The sequence below is a fragment of the Pteropus medius genome, unplaced genomic scaffold (genome assembly GCF_902729225.1).
Source record: "Pteropus medius unplaced genomic scaffold, Ma_sr-lr_union100, whole genome shotgun sequence".
In the NCBI taxonomy this organism is placed as follows: Eukaryota; Metazoa; Chordata; class Mammalia; order Chiroptera; family Pteropodidae; genus Pteropus; species Pteropus medius.
This window is the reverse complement of record NW_024354911.1, coordinates 2,922,280-2,937,545: the sequence shown is the minus strand read 5'-3', so window position 1 is coordinate 2,937,545 and position 15,266 is coordinate 2,922,280. Positions and strand designations below refer to the sequence as shown.

The 15,266-nt window shown below is 44.1% G+C and overlaps 1 protein-coding gene and 1 pseudogene across 2 annotated transcripts in view; one reads left to right on the top strand and one right to left on the bottom strand.

Annotated features, from left to right (window-relative positions):
• Positions 1 to 15,266, top strand: part of ARID3B (AT-rich interaction domain 3B) — a 50,772-nt gene that overhangs the window by 22,658 nt on the left and 12,848 nt on the right. For both annotated transcript variants that reach the window (XM_039856447.1, XM_039856448.1), the window contains exons 3-4: positions 7,731 to 7,802; positions 8,011 to 8,083. In XM_039856447.1, coding sequence (XP_039712381.1) covers positions 7,731 to 7,802; positions 8,011 to 8,083 — 145 coding nt within the window. The remainder of the gene's footprint in view (positions 1 to 7,730; positions 7,803 to 8,010; positions 8,084 to 15,266) is intronic.
• LOC120598021 (uncharacterized) lies at positions 1,744 to 1,862 on the bottom strand (annotated as a pseudogene).

Below are 15,266 nucleotides of genomic sequence, written 5' to 3'. Positions count from 1 at the left end.
TTTTCTACTGCTTAATCAGAAAAGTGTTTCTTTGCTCTTTTTCCAAGCCACCAAGTTTGAATTGATCTTTGTTGCTAGCAAGAGGTGGCGAGGTGCTTTCCGGTTCCTGCTAAAGTTACCTGACAGCGGAAGGTGTGCATCTGATAATTATAACTCTAGTGCTTCTAAGGCCTGAGCGATTTAGCTAAGAGCAGTAATCCTGATCTTATCAGGAGGGTTTTGTAGTCCAACAGTGTTGCTTATAACAGTATCTTTTACTTCTTGGGACTCCCTTCTCCTTTTAGGATTCTCCTATAATCCTGTCCTTTCCTCCCTTGTGCATGTTTCATTACCTCCTGGAATTAGTTAAAACTGGGGGGAGGGTAAAGATGTTTTTCTTTTCTTCCTGCCGAGATCTGGGAATTGGACTTTAACATTACAACATCATCAACCCAGCCAGCAGTGGAACAATCACAAGTGTGGTACAGGTAATGTACCTGCACATCCATGGGTCTAGCCAAAGAGAACGTAGTTTTGTATTGCTTATTAAAAAAACAATACTAACAACAGCAATATTTAGCCCAGATACTTCAGTTACATTTTATATTTTAAAGTAATTAATTGGTATCCTTGAGTTTGGGATCAGCCCCTTTGAGGTCTAGTGATTTTGCTAAAGACTACTACATTGAAGTTCAGGCCCTAGAAATTTGCCCAGATCTTTGACCTTGAGGTTTAGAATCTGTTGGATTATAGAGAGTAGACAGAATGGAAACACATTATGGTTCTGTGCTTGCAGAGAACACTCAAGAATCTCTATAACAAAGTTGTCAGCGTGCATGGTGTTCGCGGGACAGGACAGTTTCTTCAAGGTTTCAGAATACTGGGCGTCCAAGTGGAGAGTTATTAGCTTTGCTTCTGTACTTTAAACCTGAGGAAAGGGTTAACTCTTGCCCTGGGGAGGAGTGAGGAATGGGAACTAAAATTGCTTTGGACATCTGAGCTGTGTTTTAATAAGATATTCCAGGTGGCCAAGAGTAATCCTAAAATAGCCTAGATACTTAATTGCTTTTAAAGTCAGGCACTCCTGTCTCTTGGGAGGTACAGCTCTAAGGAATGCAGTGCTGGCTCCTAAAATCTTAGAGGCGTGGTCTGGTTGCCTTTTTTTCTTTCTTTTTTTTTTTTTTCAAATCTCAATTAAAAAAAGTCCCAAGACAGCCTTCTTGGGTCAGGAGACACTGGTTAAATTTCTTCCTTTCTCCTTATTGGAAGGTTGTCAGTAAGCCTTTGGCTTCTGCTGCTGCCAGCTGCCATAACCTGGCTTCCTCTAGGACTGTGGGATTGGTTTTGTCACCCCTCCCCGCCCCCACCCCCCACACACACCCAGAGACAGTGGTCCATTTTCATTAGTGCTCAAAGGCTTACTTCCTAACTTAATTCCCTGCCCGGTGTCTCTCCATTTCCTTCACAACATACCTTTCTCACAATAAGATTCAGATTCATCCTTTCTTTTCTCTTTCATGCCCTCAGTCCAGATCCACTTGATTCTCTGATTTGGCTGCTTCTTAAGACAGTCATTTCTCCCTGGTTTTGCTACCCCTACCCCACTTCAGCCCCACTCAGACTCTCAGTTTGAGCCACTGACAGCCATCCCTGGTGCTGGCTCTTTGTCTCAAATCTTCAATACTTTTTACAAAAGTAATATATTGACATTGTAAATCATTACTGAGGGGCATTAAAATATTTTTTTTAATATATATTTTTTCATGCCTGCCGCACCTGGTATTCCTAGGTGGTCTCCCATCCAAGTACTAACCAAGCTCGACCCTGCTTAGCTTCCGAGATCAGACAAGATCGGGCATGTTCAGGGTGGCATGACCGTAGACTAAAATATTTTTAAAATGAAGTCATACTGGTCTGCTACTTGAAAGACTAAGTATTGTGAAGATGTCAGTTTCACTAAATTATTCTATAATTTCAGTGCAGTCCGAATTTTCTCTCTTCAGGTGGTGGGGGGAGAGCAAGTGATGGGTCTTGACAAATGATTCAAAAGTAAATCTAGAAAAAATAAACAGTTGTTTTTAAATTATCTCTCTCCATTAAACTGTAAGCTCCATGAGGTCAGAGGCTCTTATCTGTCTTGTTCTTTTTCTCTCAGAATCTTTTACAGTACCCCAGGTGATCAAATGTTTGTACAAGAATGAATATCAGGGAAAAAATTGAAGTGAAAATCTCCCATAATCCCAGTCTAATCAAGTGTCTACATACATTTGTACTCGTATATTATATTTTTTCCAACAAAAATGGGCTGCTAAAATAATCTAAAATGCCGATTTAATCATTTGTTTTGCTGTTCAGTAAACATCTGCTGCCTCTCCGCAGTTCAGAGTTCAGAGTTTAAATTTCCTTCTGGTATTCAAGGCATTTCACAGCCTGTCTCCACTGTAACTATTCAGACTTGGATCCTCCCTGCCAAAACATACCTTGTTTATCCTCCACTCCATGCTCATTTAAACTGTAAATCTCCCCTCAACCCATTCTTCCAGACCAGCTTCATCTCCACCTCTGATCCCCAGCCCCCTTTCTCCCATCTCCTGGGCACTGTGTGTTTTGGCACTTGTTGCCTAGCTCTATTAAATGATGTCTGTGTTCAGCTTGTTTTTCCAACTACATGTGAATGCCTTTTTTTTCCCCCTCAGCAGCTTGCACAGTGCTCTACCTGGGATGAGTTCTCAGGAAATCATTGTTGAATGAATTTGGCATAAGATCTTCACTTCTCAGGACAGAAAAGGCCCCTAGAGGCCCCCTTCCTTGTCCAGCCCTGTCTTATGTTGGATTCCACACCATGACATTCCAGACAGATGGTCATCTAGGGAAAGGAAGCTGCCTACCTCCTGAGAAGGCCCACTCCATTACTGGGCAGTTCTGATTGTTAGAAAAGTCCTTCTATCGACCTGAAATCTTCTTCTTGGTAACTTCTGCCTAGTGACTCTAGTTCTGCCCTCTAGGGCTTTAGAGAAAAAAAAACAAACAAACAAAAAACAGAACAAAAGAAACCGCCTGCTTCCTCTTCCACAAGGCAGCCTATTAGATTTTCAAAGATAGTGAATCCATTTCCCCCTCTGTCTTTTAGATCTTCCAGGTTTGAGGTGTTGGGGAAGCACTATTTTAACTGAGTAGCAGTCAGCTTAGACTTTGATTCATTATTTTTTGAAGGCCTTTTATGTGCGTGTCACAGTGCTAGGTGCCATATTTCTCTGGTCTCCTCAAGAGGTGTGACTGCATCTCTCCCTCCCTTCCTCCTACTCTCTCTCCCTCCCTCTCTCTTTCTCATCCTCTCTTCCCCCCCCTTCTCTCTTTCTCTCCCTCCCTCCCCTCCCTCTCTCCTAATCCTCTATACCCTGGAGGAAGATGGGGGCTCATCCTACCCAAGGTTGTTTCTTGGAGGTAGTGGTAAGAGGTTCGCAGTTCTTATTCCATTAATTCCAAGTAAGTTTCCTGGGCAGGTGTTGTGTGAGGATTGATTTCCTGGCTGGTTGCACTTCTCAGATGAAGCCAGTGAGATGAGTTAAGGAGTAGAAGAATCTCCCATTGATAGGAGCCACCCAGGGCCATGACTTGGCATTGTAGGCATTCTGTGGACAGAGGACTTTATTCTTACTCCTTTTCCTCCCTCTCTCCCTTCCTGATGTCCCCACCCAGAACACTTTCTACTGTTCTTTCAACTCTGGAGGCAGCATGGTGTAACAAAGAGAGCCAGACAGGCCTGGGTTTAAATGCTGGCTCTGTCACTTAGAAGCTCTGAGACCCTGGCTGGGCAAATTAACTTGAGCTCTTTGAACCATTGTTTTCCCATCTCTAAAATCACTTACTTCCACATTGTAGAATTAAGTAAGAAAATACTTTATTAAACTCCTGGCCCAGTTTTTACTATGCAGATGATGCACAAATAGTAGCTTCCTGCTCCCCTATCTTTCTCTACCATTTTTGAGGGATTAAAAGGCAAAACGCTCCGTGCCTTCACTGAGGAAAATGAGCTGAATGTGGGTATAGTAGCCAAAGCTAGACTTGGTTGGGTATTTGGGAACAAACTGTCAGTTTCCTGTGAGCTCCTGGTGAGATCAAAGCTGTTAAGAGGGTTCTCAAGTAGAAGAGGCTGAGAAAGTTGTAAATGGCAGTAAATGACCACTCTGGCTACCGTTGACTCCTGTACACATTCTGGGCTATTAAAAACTGCCTGCTACCCACAGGCTAGCAGAGCCTATTCCCCTAACCATTAGACTTGTATGCAGTGACCCTCCACTGGAATGCTTTTCTTGGGGACTCCTCTTGATCCTTAAACTGCTGAGCTGGCTCTTTTTGGTTATGTCTTCCCCATCCTTGTCTCTGCTACTCCCCGCTTTCCCCGCTTTCGGATCTCACTCAGCCACACTCAGCATCCAAGAAAAAGTCATTTCTGGGCTGATAACTTTGCAGCAGTCACACCTACACCTTGTTGATAGGTCAAGAAACCTCCTGCCCACAAACTTGAATTGTGTTTTGCATCAATTGTTCAGAAGAACCAAGAAAATTATTGCTGAAGCCTATAATCCTCCCAATGAAAGGAGGAGGGGAGAACAGAATTGTGGGGTTGGAGGCCCCATGGGGGAGCCCGTCCCTGTTTTTCAGCAGATATGTCAGCGCTTTCTATGTGCTGGGGGCTGGGGATCTTCTGACAGGATGCTTATAAACTGGGGCCATAGGCAGATGCAGAAGTAACCAGAACCCAACTGACACAGCCCAAAGAAGAAAGGTGTTAATTCTGCCTGGTGGGCAGAGATGGAGCCTTCCTAGAGGAAACAGCATTCAAGCTGGACTGTGAAGGGGGTGAGCAGGGTTCAGGAATTACTCTTACCTTGGCCAGAAAATTCTGTGAAGCGGGGTCGAAGTTTAACTGCCCCAAGACAATAAGAGAATAATGCAAAGCAAGCGGGCATTTCCCCATTAACCCCAACTGAATATTTTAAATTATGTAAGGGACCCTCTTTGCCTTTCAACTGGACAACAGGAAGCACCTCTACTTCAGGGCAACTGTTTTCCCCATGTTTTCTTTAAATAGTAGTGGGTCAAACAGTGGGATTGCTCAAAGAGTTTAGTGTCCCATTTCTCTTCTTTATTGGCAGGTCTCCCTGTCCTCCTGGTCATTGAGCTAGGGGCATTTCAGGCTAAGATCCCATAACTGAGCATATTTTTAAGCTAAGTGGTTCACACTTAGTGGGCTACAATTAATGCAGGTCTGACCATCCCACTGCTGGGATTCTGTGGCAGTTTGGCAGAGCTGGAGAAAGCCAAGGGGTCATGCTGACCCCCAGCCCCCATCCTGTAAGGCTCCTTGGGTGTTTATTTTCACACACAGGCTGTACTGGCTTGGCCTGTTTTTACACTCCTCTCCTGCTGTGGAAAACCCTGTCCCATTCTAGGTTGTGGATTCTGTCCTCTTCACCTAACTGAGTGTTAAATAGTTTCTGAGTGAGCATTCAGAGTGCTGGAAGTTACTGTAATTAGCAAAAAACAAAACAAAACAAAACAAAACTGTTTTCATCTCTCTTGGTGACAGATAAAGAATCCTGTGAACAGAACCAGCTTCAGATCTCCAGCTACAGAGAATTGGAAATTGAGCCACCACAGTAAACAGCTGACATAAGAAGCAGCAATGATCCCCCGTTAAATGTCTTTCAGCCGATGGGGTCTCCCAGGATAATTGACTTTCCAGCAGGAATTACTGGCTCAAATGAAATCACTGGGCATTAGGGCAGCCTACTGCAGCCTTTGAAAGGGGGACTGTAACTGTCTGGTTTTGCTGATCTGACAGGCATAATTCACCCTGATTATTCATTGTCCTAGTTGCCACCAGATGACACCAGGTTTCTGTTGACTGTAATTACAATATGGGGGTAAATTTGAGCTTTTTTTTTTTAAATAGTGTTCTACCCATTTGGTTATTGGCCTCCCTGAGCTGAAGGTGCTGTAGGAAGAATTCCACAACCTCCTGAGGAGATGATGAGTGCACAACAGTCAGATAGCATTTTCTGAGCACTTCCTTACACATCTTTTACTAGATAAGCAGGGAAACAATTTGGTGTAGTCTGTTTCATTTCAGTTGACGGTACCACTTCTTGGTTATGCTTACTTCCCTATGTGCTACATTGCTGCTGTCAGAAAGTGGGTCTACATCTCAGAGCCCACTTTGAGTAAGGGGAGCAAAGGATGGCCCCCAAATGTAACTGATAAGACCTCCTGTTTTCAGGCATGCTTCATTAAAGGAAAAAGAGGAAGAGACTGGAATTATGCTTCCATTTTATTGGCATGGTTTCATAAAGATCCCTGTGCAGTCCAAAGAATGTCCTCCCAAGAAACCTCTGCTCCCCTCTGCTCCCCATCCCCAGATGGCCCTCCCCAACCTCTTGCACACCCTAGCCAGTTGGGTGGTTTGTGCCTGCATGTGTACTTGTGTGTGAGTGCGTGCACATGTGGTCCTGGGAGAGAAATGAGTGTGATGGGCTCAATGTGTCCAATCCCGTCCACTGGGTCTTCCACTGACCAGTGAGGCAGGAGTGAACAGCAGACTGCTATTATGACATTTCATACACCCCACTAGCAGATGGTCTTTTTTATTCCTATATGGTATATGTGTTTGTATGTTTTTATTTTTGAAGAGATGCTCAGTTGGTTCAAATAGCTGGTTAATTCTTTTTAACAATGAATGTAGTTCATCAAGCATTCACTGGGGCCCAATAAGTGCCAGGCAGTGTGCTATATGCTAGAGGTATAAAGATCGTCTTTGCTCTCAAGGAACTTACAATACAGATAATTCTAAAATAATATGTTAAACTCTAAGCGTAAAATGTACAGAGATTGCTTACAGAGTACTTAGCACAGCCAGAAATTAAGAGGAGACTGCCTATAGAAGATGATGCCTGATTTGAGGAATAAGAGTTACCCAACCGAATAAAGGTGAAAAGCAGATTTCAAGAACATAACAAAGGCATATTTATGTTTACCATTTCCTCCCTCCAATTGACTGGTATTGGTTTAACCTAATCAGTTAAATTTGGATTGGGTTTTCATTATTTTTCCAATGAAAATGAATTTCAGCTTAGTTGCACAGTCTCTGTACCTTGGGAATAATCTTAGGCCCTGGGGAGATACTAGGGAGTTCTAATCCCTAGACTTAGGGCTTCCAGTGGTGAGGCTTGGCTCAGAGACCACAACTTTGGGATCTGTGTCCTCCTCCTTTTGAGCCTCTATCCCCCACTCAGAGCATTATATGGAAAGCCAGGCTAGCTGGCCTCACTATATAATATACAAACATACCATAAAACATACAAATACATATGCTATACAGAACCTGCAGAATAGTGGTACATCTCAGAGTGGTGGCTTCCAGAAGATTAGCTATGGATGAGCAGGTTCTCAGAAAATTGGGCCTTTGTATCTTTTTCTTCCAGGATTATCAGATATAAGTAGTACCCACTTACCTCCAGCAAATGGAGGTGATTGTTCCACCTGACTCCCTCTCATTTGGGAACCATAATTGAAAACAGAAAAAACAAGCTGTCCCTATAAGGGTGGCAGGGATAGTACCTGAGTAGTTTTATAGTGTGAGCCAGATAGCACAATTGCTAAGGGTCTTCATCTTCCCCCTAAATGATTGCCTTGCTCTCTAGCATACTTTTCTTATTCCCTTCTGAACTCTCTGCTTTGTTTCCCTTTAGAATGGTGGTTTGGCCTGGAGTGATGATGCAGATGGAGGCCGGGGAAGAGAGATCTCTCGAGATTTTGCCAAGGTCTGTAATAGTTTCTTTTGTGATAATGAAAGGGGCAGTTCTGTGGTGAGTTGTTGTATCTAATACCCAAGGAGTAGGGCAATAGGCCTATGAGTCACATTTGTAGTCATTCAGATGGTTGTGTATCTCTGGTGTAAGACTTCCTGCATAAGATGGAATTTTTCTTTTTTCTTTTTTCTTTTTTTTTCTGGGGGGATCGGAATTGCAGCTGTATGAACTAGACGGTGATCCGGAAAGAAAAGAGTTCTTGGATGACCTCTTCATTTTTATGCAGAAGAGGGGTGAGTGTGTAGTCTACTCGTTTCAATTCTGTGAATATTTATTGAGTGTTTACTGTGTACAAGTCACACTTCAACTTAACTCTTCCCCACAGAGTACCAGCGTCTTAGCCCATGAAGATAAGACACATTTACTGCTGATTGGTTTCAAACTTAGCTGAACAATTGACACCCAGATTTAAGAGAGCAGAGAGGGCCTTGGCAAAAAAATAAACGGAACAATCATCCCAATTGGATTTTGCCTTATTTTTCACACTCTTCTGATTAACTGGTCTCTGGAGTCATTTCAAATTCAAATATACTTTTTTCTTAGCCTTACAGCTTCTCTGGGCATCACTTAAACCAGTATGTGCAGCTTCCTGTTGCTGCATCTCGCCTTATAGAGACTAAGAAAGGCTAATGAAAGAATATAGGCCCCTCAGGATTTGTTGGGAGAGTCTGAAATGACCCATGAAAAGGAAAGCTAACTCTTTTTTTTCTTATCCATCAATTCTTTGATTTTTGCATCCACTGGCTTAGTTGGCATTCCTGCAGTTTAACTGTAGGGTACATGGACATCTACTTTATAATGCACCTTCAAACTTCTCTCCTCTCCTCGCTCCCCATCACCCACCCTCAACCATCTTCACTTTGGACCGCGGTGTGACAGAGTCTTGAGCACAGTGACTCAACTTCCTGGCTTTATAGATTGTCATAGCAATGGGTTCACCAGCCAGGTCAGCCCTCAGGAAGCATGGCCAGAATGCCAGCCTCCCTAGGAGAAGGTCCTCAGCATCCTGTATAGCTCCACCTTCATCACCCACAGGACAAAGCCATGGGAGAGAGCTGTTCCACCAGCCTCTTCCCCATGTCTAATCATGCAATCCCTTGGTTTCTGTGTCAGCTCCTTGGTTGAGTGAGACCTGGCAATGAAATACTTCTCTTATCGTAGGCTGAGCTATACTGGCAGCCCTAGCAGCTAAATATTCTGAGTAAACTTTTCTCTCCCTCCCTCTTTTCACCCCACCACCCTCATTCCTCTCCACCTCCTTCTCCCTCCTTTACCTTCCGAAGCCATATTGCCTTCTTAGTAGTATCTCTATTACTGCTGGTTTACTCATAAAAACAATTGAAAGTTTTGAGGCTCAGTGTCTCCCCATCTCCAAGCATATCAAAGCAGTCTAAGCAGCCCTAAATTAGTTTACGCCTTCACCTGTTATCTAGAGCTGCATGTGTCAGTGAAAAAGAATATAATCCTGAAAGATAATGTAATTGGCAGCAGTGAAACACCCTGGTTGCCCTGAGAGGGAGAAATCCACTTAATACTTTGGTCTCCCCTTCCAATTACCTTTTAATTATTTACAAGCTCCACAAGCCCAGCTGGTGCAAACCCAGGAGCTGATCTCGTCTCAGAGGGGCTGCCATAGCAATATAGATTTTAATCAGGAGTGTAGCTCCACTGCTTTATTTTCTACTTTATTTTCTTCCTTCCCAGAAGGATTTTTAAAGGAAAATGGAAGTTATATCAGCCTATTCAAGTATGAAGATCCGTAATGGTTTGTTTAGTACTGTGTGTCCCCACTAGAGTAGGAGCTCCTTAAGAACAGCCACTTTATCATTTCTTTGCATCCCTAGTGCCAGCACAGGGCCAGACGGGGAGGTGCTCAGGGCTGTGTCTGCTGTATGAGCAGGGAGGCCCGCGTTCGACAGTAATTGGAGGTTAGTAATAGAGAGCAATGAGTGCCACGTCTCTTGCTACTCCAGAGTATCTGAGGACTGCCAGACTGCCATCTAGTATATTTCTGGGTGAACCCAAAGCAAGAGTGACTCCCTTTGATTTTGTCAATTTATGGTCATTCGGGTCCTGAGTAAACCTTTCTCCTGTCTTCAGCACTTATGTTAGGTATTTCGCTATTTGCTGGCATCACCGATAGAACGGAAACGGTTGAGTCAGTTTCGCTACTTGTAAATTACTAATACAAGGTTTCTCAGCCTTAGCATTTTGACTTTGGGGACTGGATAATTCTTTGTTGTGGGGGCACCTCCCTCCACCAGTCATAATAACCAAAAATGTCTCCAGATATTGTAAATATCCCTAGGGACATTTGTCTCCCTATTGAGAACCACCGCTGTAGAAGGATGGGAAAGAGAGTGAAGATCTGAAATTTCCTCTACAGGGAAACTTTATGGAAACCATATTACCTCCACTCAGGTAGAAGTACCTAAGGCAGCGAGGCCTGTGTCACAGGATATTGTGAGCACTCCTTCTGTGGCTGAGTGCCAAAGCGAGGGTGCGGGGCCCCCATCTTGGGCTGGAGTGCAGGGTAGGCCTTGGAGAAGAGCTGCAGCTCTGGCATACCAGGGTCACAGAAGTGGAGGAAGCCACACAGGTAGAGGTAGAAACACAAAGGTGTACATGGCCCAGGCACAGCTGGAAGAACTTTTGTCTGTGTCCTGGATGAGTCAGTTGTCACCAGACTGTGAAGAGCCGTGTTTGGCCAAGAAGTTAGCACTCCTGTCTATGGACATAGCAGAGTTATTAGTTAAAACATGAGGAGTGTTATCAGAGCTGGGCCTTCAGGACACTTATGGCAAGCAGTGTATAGTTGGGCTGGAGAGGGGAGACAGAGGCCAGAGGGACTGTAGAGGCTGTTCTCTTAAATTCACAGTGATTTCCCTGGTAAACTCATGTCTGATAGTCTCAGTTGGAGCGGGCAGGTCAAGAAGGTTGGGAGCAGCTTGCACTTCTAATCATGTGAAGCTTGCTTGCTATCTTTGCTCTGCACCGAATGATGAGACCAAGGCCCCTAGACATTTGTGACTTATTTGTCACTCCCAGATTGGAGTGTCTGAGGCACTCAGGAGCCAGAACTTGTAAGCTGGGTCCAAGAAAGAGCATTCACATACCTTGGCAGCAGGTCATCCTCCAGAGCTAATATGAAGGAAGGGGTAGATTTCACAGGAGCCACTAAAAACGGCCTGAGTTTCAAAGACCTGCCAATGCCTGCCCACCTGGGCTGTGAGTGGGACCGGGCAGCTTTGACACAGCAAGATGCACTGCAGAGGAAGTCAACAGGGCTTCCAGGGCGGCAGCACACAGCAGGCCACCCCAAATGACTGCAGCTGCAGGTGATAAAACAGCTGTCCAGTGGGAGAGGGGGCCAGGCTGTAACTGCTGCTTTTTGTGTTGGCTCTTTTGCTTGTTAACATGTTTGGGTGAATTGACTGCAATAGATGGGCCTTTCAGCTCACAGCACCCTGGTTTCTAAGCCAGACCAGGGTGACTTGTGTCCTGGGGACCCCTCCCCCACCAGCACAGCAACACATCCTAGAAGGATCCTGAGAAGAAACCAAGGCAGTGCCCACTCAGGCTCACTGTCTCCCTCCTGCCCTAGGAAACAGCCGCCACAGTTCTGTCTGGAGGCATGTGGCAGAAGAAAGAGCTCTACACTGACAAGTGTAAAGCCAGGGCTAACATTTCATCCTTCTCCATGATCTTTAGCAAATTCTTCCCTTTCTGGGGGCCACAGTTTGTTTTAAAATGAGAGGATTCAGTTAGAATCAGTTTGGAAATTTCTTCCAAGTTCTGTGTTCTGTATTACGTGTCCATGATTGAGTCTGTTGAGCTACCAACAGATAAAAGCCACCTTTCATGATCAAAAAAAGAAAAGCTTTTTTTTTTTTAGCAATTTTCTATCAAAATAGTTTTATAAAAACTAGACCAAAGATTCCCAAGACCAAATGCATCTCCCCTTTCCTTGCCGAATAATGTGTTTCCTCTTTTGCTTACTGAAGCCAAATTGAATTAAACAAGTTACCTCGATACTGTGCCTCCTAATGTTTCTCTAGAATGGTTAGATTTCAGAACTCTGGTGCTCTTTTTTGCTCACCTTTTGCCATGTGCGCATGCATGTATATATAAAATACACATGGTTCTTTGCCAAAAATAAAGCCAAACAGTTGTAGATAAAATTCTGTGCTCTTAATTTAACTCACTGTGCATGGTTTCGGAGATATCACTCTCTGGTTGGTAGATTTTTCTAGGAGGAAATCTGGCAGGGGGGCAGAGTGGGGGTGGTGCTAATTTGGAAGTCTGATAAGCCATGGCTTATACACAGTTCCATCCTTCCTTCATCATTGAGGAAGAAAAGCTTGTTCTCTTGTTCTCTAGGCTAGTGAAACAGAAGTATGGTCTCATCCAAGAGGAAGAAGATGATGGTTTTGTTGTTGCTTTTATTATTATTATCCCATGCACTTTATAGACCCTTTCAACCCATTATCTGACTTGCTGCTCCCCACAGCTCCAGCTCTGTGGGGTAGAGAGAGCAAAGGTTATCAAATGAACCATGAATAATTAGCCCCCAAGTAAAATGACTTACCTGAGGCCACAGAGCAGATTTAGCACTTGGTTTCCTGATTCCCTGGTCCGTCAGTGCTCTTTCCCTCTCTTGCGTGACCATTGTAAAACTTGGCTTCTAGCACCAGCAGCTCCATTACTTCTCTCTCATTGGGGCAGTAGACACGCCTTGTCTCTCCTTTAGCCATTTAAGCCCCACAGAGAGTGCTGGCCTATCTCCACAGGCCACTATCCGGTAGGGTCTGATAGTATCTAGCTGATGAACGTGGGGTGGAACTCTTTAAGGTCTATTTCTCAGTGAAGGACAGATGTGACAATTCATAGTGGCACAGAGATTGCCATCTGTCAAGGCAAGGATGGGGTGGGCACAGGAGAGAGAAGCCCTAACAACAGCACCTTGCACACTCCCAGAGGGCCCATTAGCAAAGCTGTCCTCTCCAGCCCCTGCCCCAGCTGGGTACACCAAGCTAAGGAACTGTTTGGTCATGTGGAAAAATTTTGTCAAGACCTCACCCAGAGAGCTGCCCTCCCTCCCCCACAAGTTCTGTTCAAGGCTGCAAACTGACCTTGGTTTTCCCAAATGGATTGTTGGATCTGTTTTTGATGTGTACATACAAAGAATTTACTGTGGGAAAAGGGCTTGGTCTGCCTCAAAGTGCAATTTGAGTGTTTTTCCTTCTGTTGTGTGCTTATCTATCCATCTCAGGCAAGGAAATGTTCATGACATATATTGCTTTGCCTTTTGGTGGAGGTACTTTCTGTATAGTCTTTGTATCTTGCAGTAAAGGTCTGTGCTGTGGACACTCTTCCTAATAGGCTAAAATATGTCTCTTTGTCAGATGAAATAGGCTTTAGGGCCTCATTTTCTAACTTTATCCCCAAATGAAAGTCTAAAATGCAAATCTCTGTCTCTGGATTAGCCCTTTGTCTGAGGCCTGATCGTTTTCTCTCCCCAGGTGATCTAACTACTGTTGATACACTGTTTTTCTTTTTTCCATATTTAATAGTCATTTAATACCCTGTAACTACCCAGTTATCCATGATAGTGGGAAGGGATCCTGGTTTTTGAAAGGCATGATTAATTTGAATAGCCCACTTTTATAATCAAATTCAGCTTCTTTCCCTTCAAATTTTTTGATACTTAGAGCACTTTGTAAAATTGGGTATATGGTTTTGCTTCCTTTTTTTCCAGGGTGAGCTCTAATAATCAGTAAATTGTCCAAGGGTTAGTGTAGGGAAAGTTTGAAGCGAGGGTTTGGCCCTCTTATACTGTGAGAAAAATCTACTGGGTCTTGAGAGGCTAGTGGCATGGATTGGCAGTGGAAGCTCAGATAGCTGCATACTGTCTGGGCTAAAGGCCCTGGAGTTGTACCTCTCCCTATCAGCCTTCCACTCCTTCTCCTGAAGACACCAGCCAGGTCTCTTGATCAGCAGCAGTCAGAGCAGAGAAGACCTGACAGTCCACCTCCTCCTAACTCCTTGGCCACTTCTCTGAACACAGTTTTTAAGGAAGGAGACAGCACAGCCATAACCATAATTTTATTATCAGCCGTCATAGAATATAGCATTGCACATTGAACTTCACTTAAAGCAATTAATCAGAGCTAGAATATCAAAAAGGGCAGTGAGTTTAAAATTACCCTCTCGGGTTGTGGTACCTCCAGAACTTCTGAGTATTGCTGGTGGGAATATAAATGGTCAGAACAACTTTGGAAATCTGGTAGTATTTACTAAAGTTAAACATAGGCCATCCCTAATACCTGGCAACTCTGCTAAGTGTGTGTCCAAAAGAAATGAGTGCTTTTGTTCACTGAAAAACACATGCAAGAATATTCATAGGAGCACCATTCGTTATAGCCAGACACTGGAAAGAACTCAAATGTACATCAGCAGTAGAATAGATAAATAAATGGTAGCATTGTCACATGGTGGAATACCACACAGCGGTAAAAAGGAATGAATTACTGTATGCAGCTGGGATGACGCTCACGGATCTACTGTTGAGCAAAAGAAGCCAGACACAAAAGAATATACACTATGTGATTTCATTTATTTAAAGTTCTAGAAAGTCATCTGTGGTGATATGTGGTTACCTCATGGGAGGGCTAGAGTTGGGAGTGGGTATTGATTGAGAATGAAAGAGTTTTCTGGGGCACTAGAAATGTTCTGTATTTTTATCTGAGTAATGGTTATAGGAGTGTACACAGAAGTAAAAATCCAGTGAGCTGTGTAATTAAAATTTATGCACTATACTGTGTATCAGACACTCAGTGGGAAATCGGAGGTGGAAGGCTTAAGGTACCTGTCCATTTCTAGGATATTTGCGTATCTTTGTGCCCTGTCTGGGGGAGTATTGACTTCACACTGCACTGCACACTACTAAACACTGCTGCTCAGTTTCCCAGAGGCAGGTATTTTCTGCATAAACAAGTCAAGGGGAAAATCAGCAGTCATTTCTCTGCTTGTCCCTGGGCAGCAAGATTAGAGCAGGGAAAGAATTAATATGCAGAAGAATGGACAGGAAGCCTGTCGGTCTGCCTGTGCAGATTCCCCGCTTAACGTGGGTCTTGACTTTCTAGGCCGTCCAGGCTCTGGACAGGCTGTGGAAATGATTAATGATCTTTTTCAAAGCCAGGAAAAAGCAGCAAGGGTCCCTGGCAGGGCCACACCCTGGGTCCTGGGCCTTCACCCCTGACCAGTAGGCAGAAAGGCAGCCATGTGACTGGGGTTCCTGCTCCCTGATTGCTTCTGGTCTTCATTGGAAAGTGCCCATTCTATCTTGAAGAAGAAGTGGCCCTCCCTCTAGCACTCCTGGCATCCCCATCTTTGTCTCTAGTGCCATAGAAGATT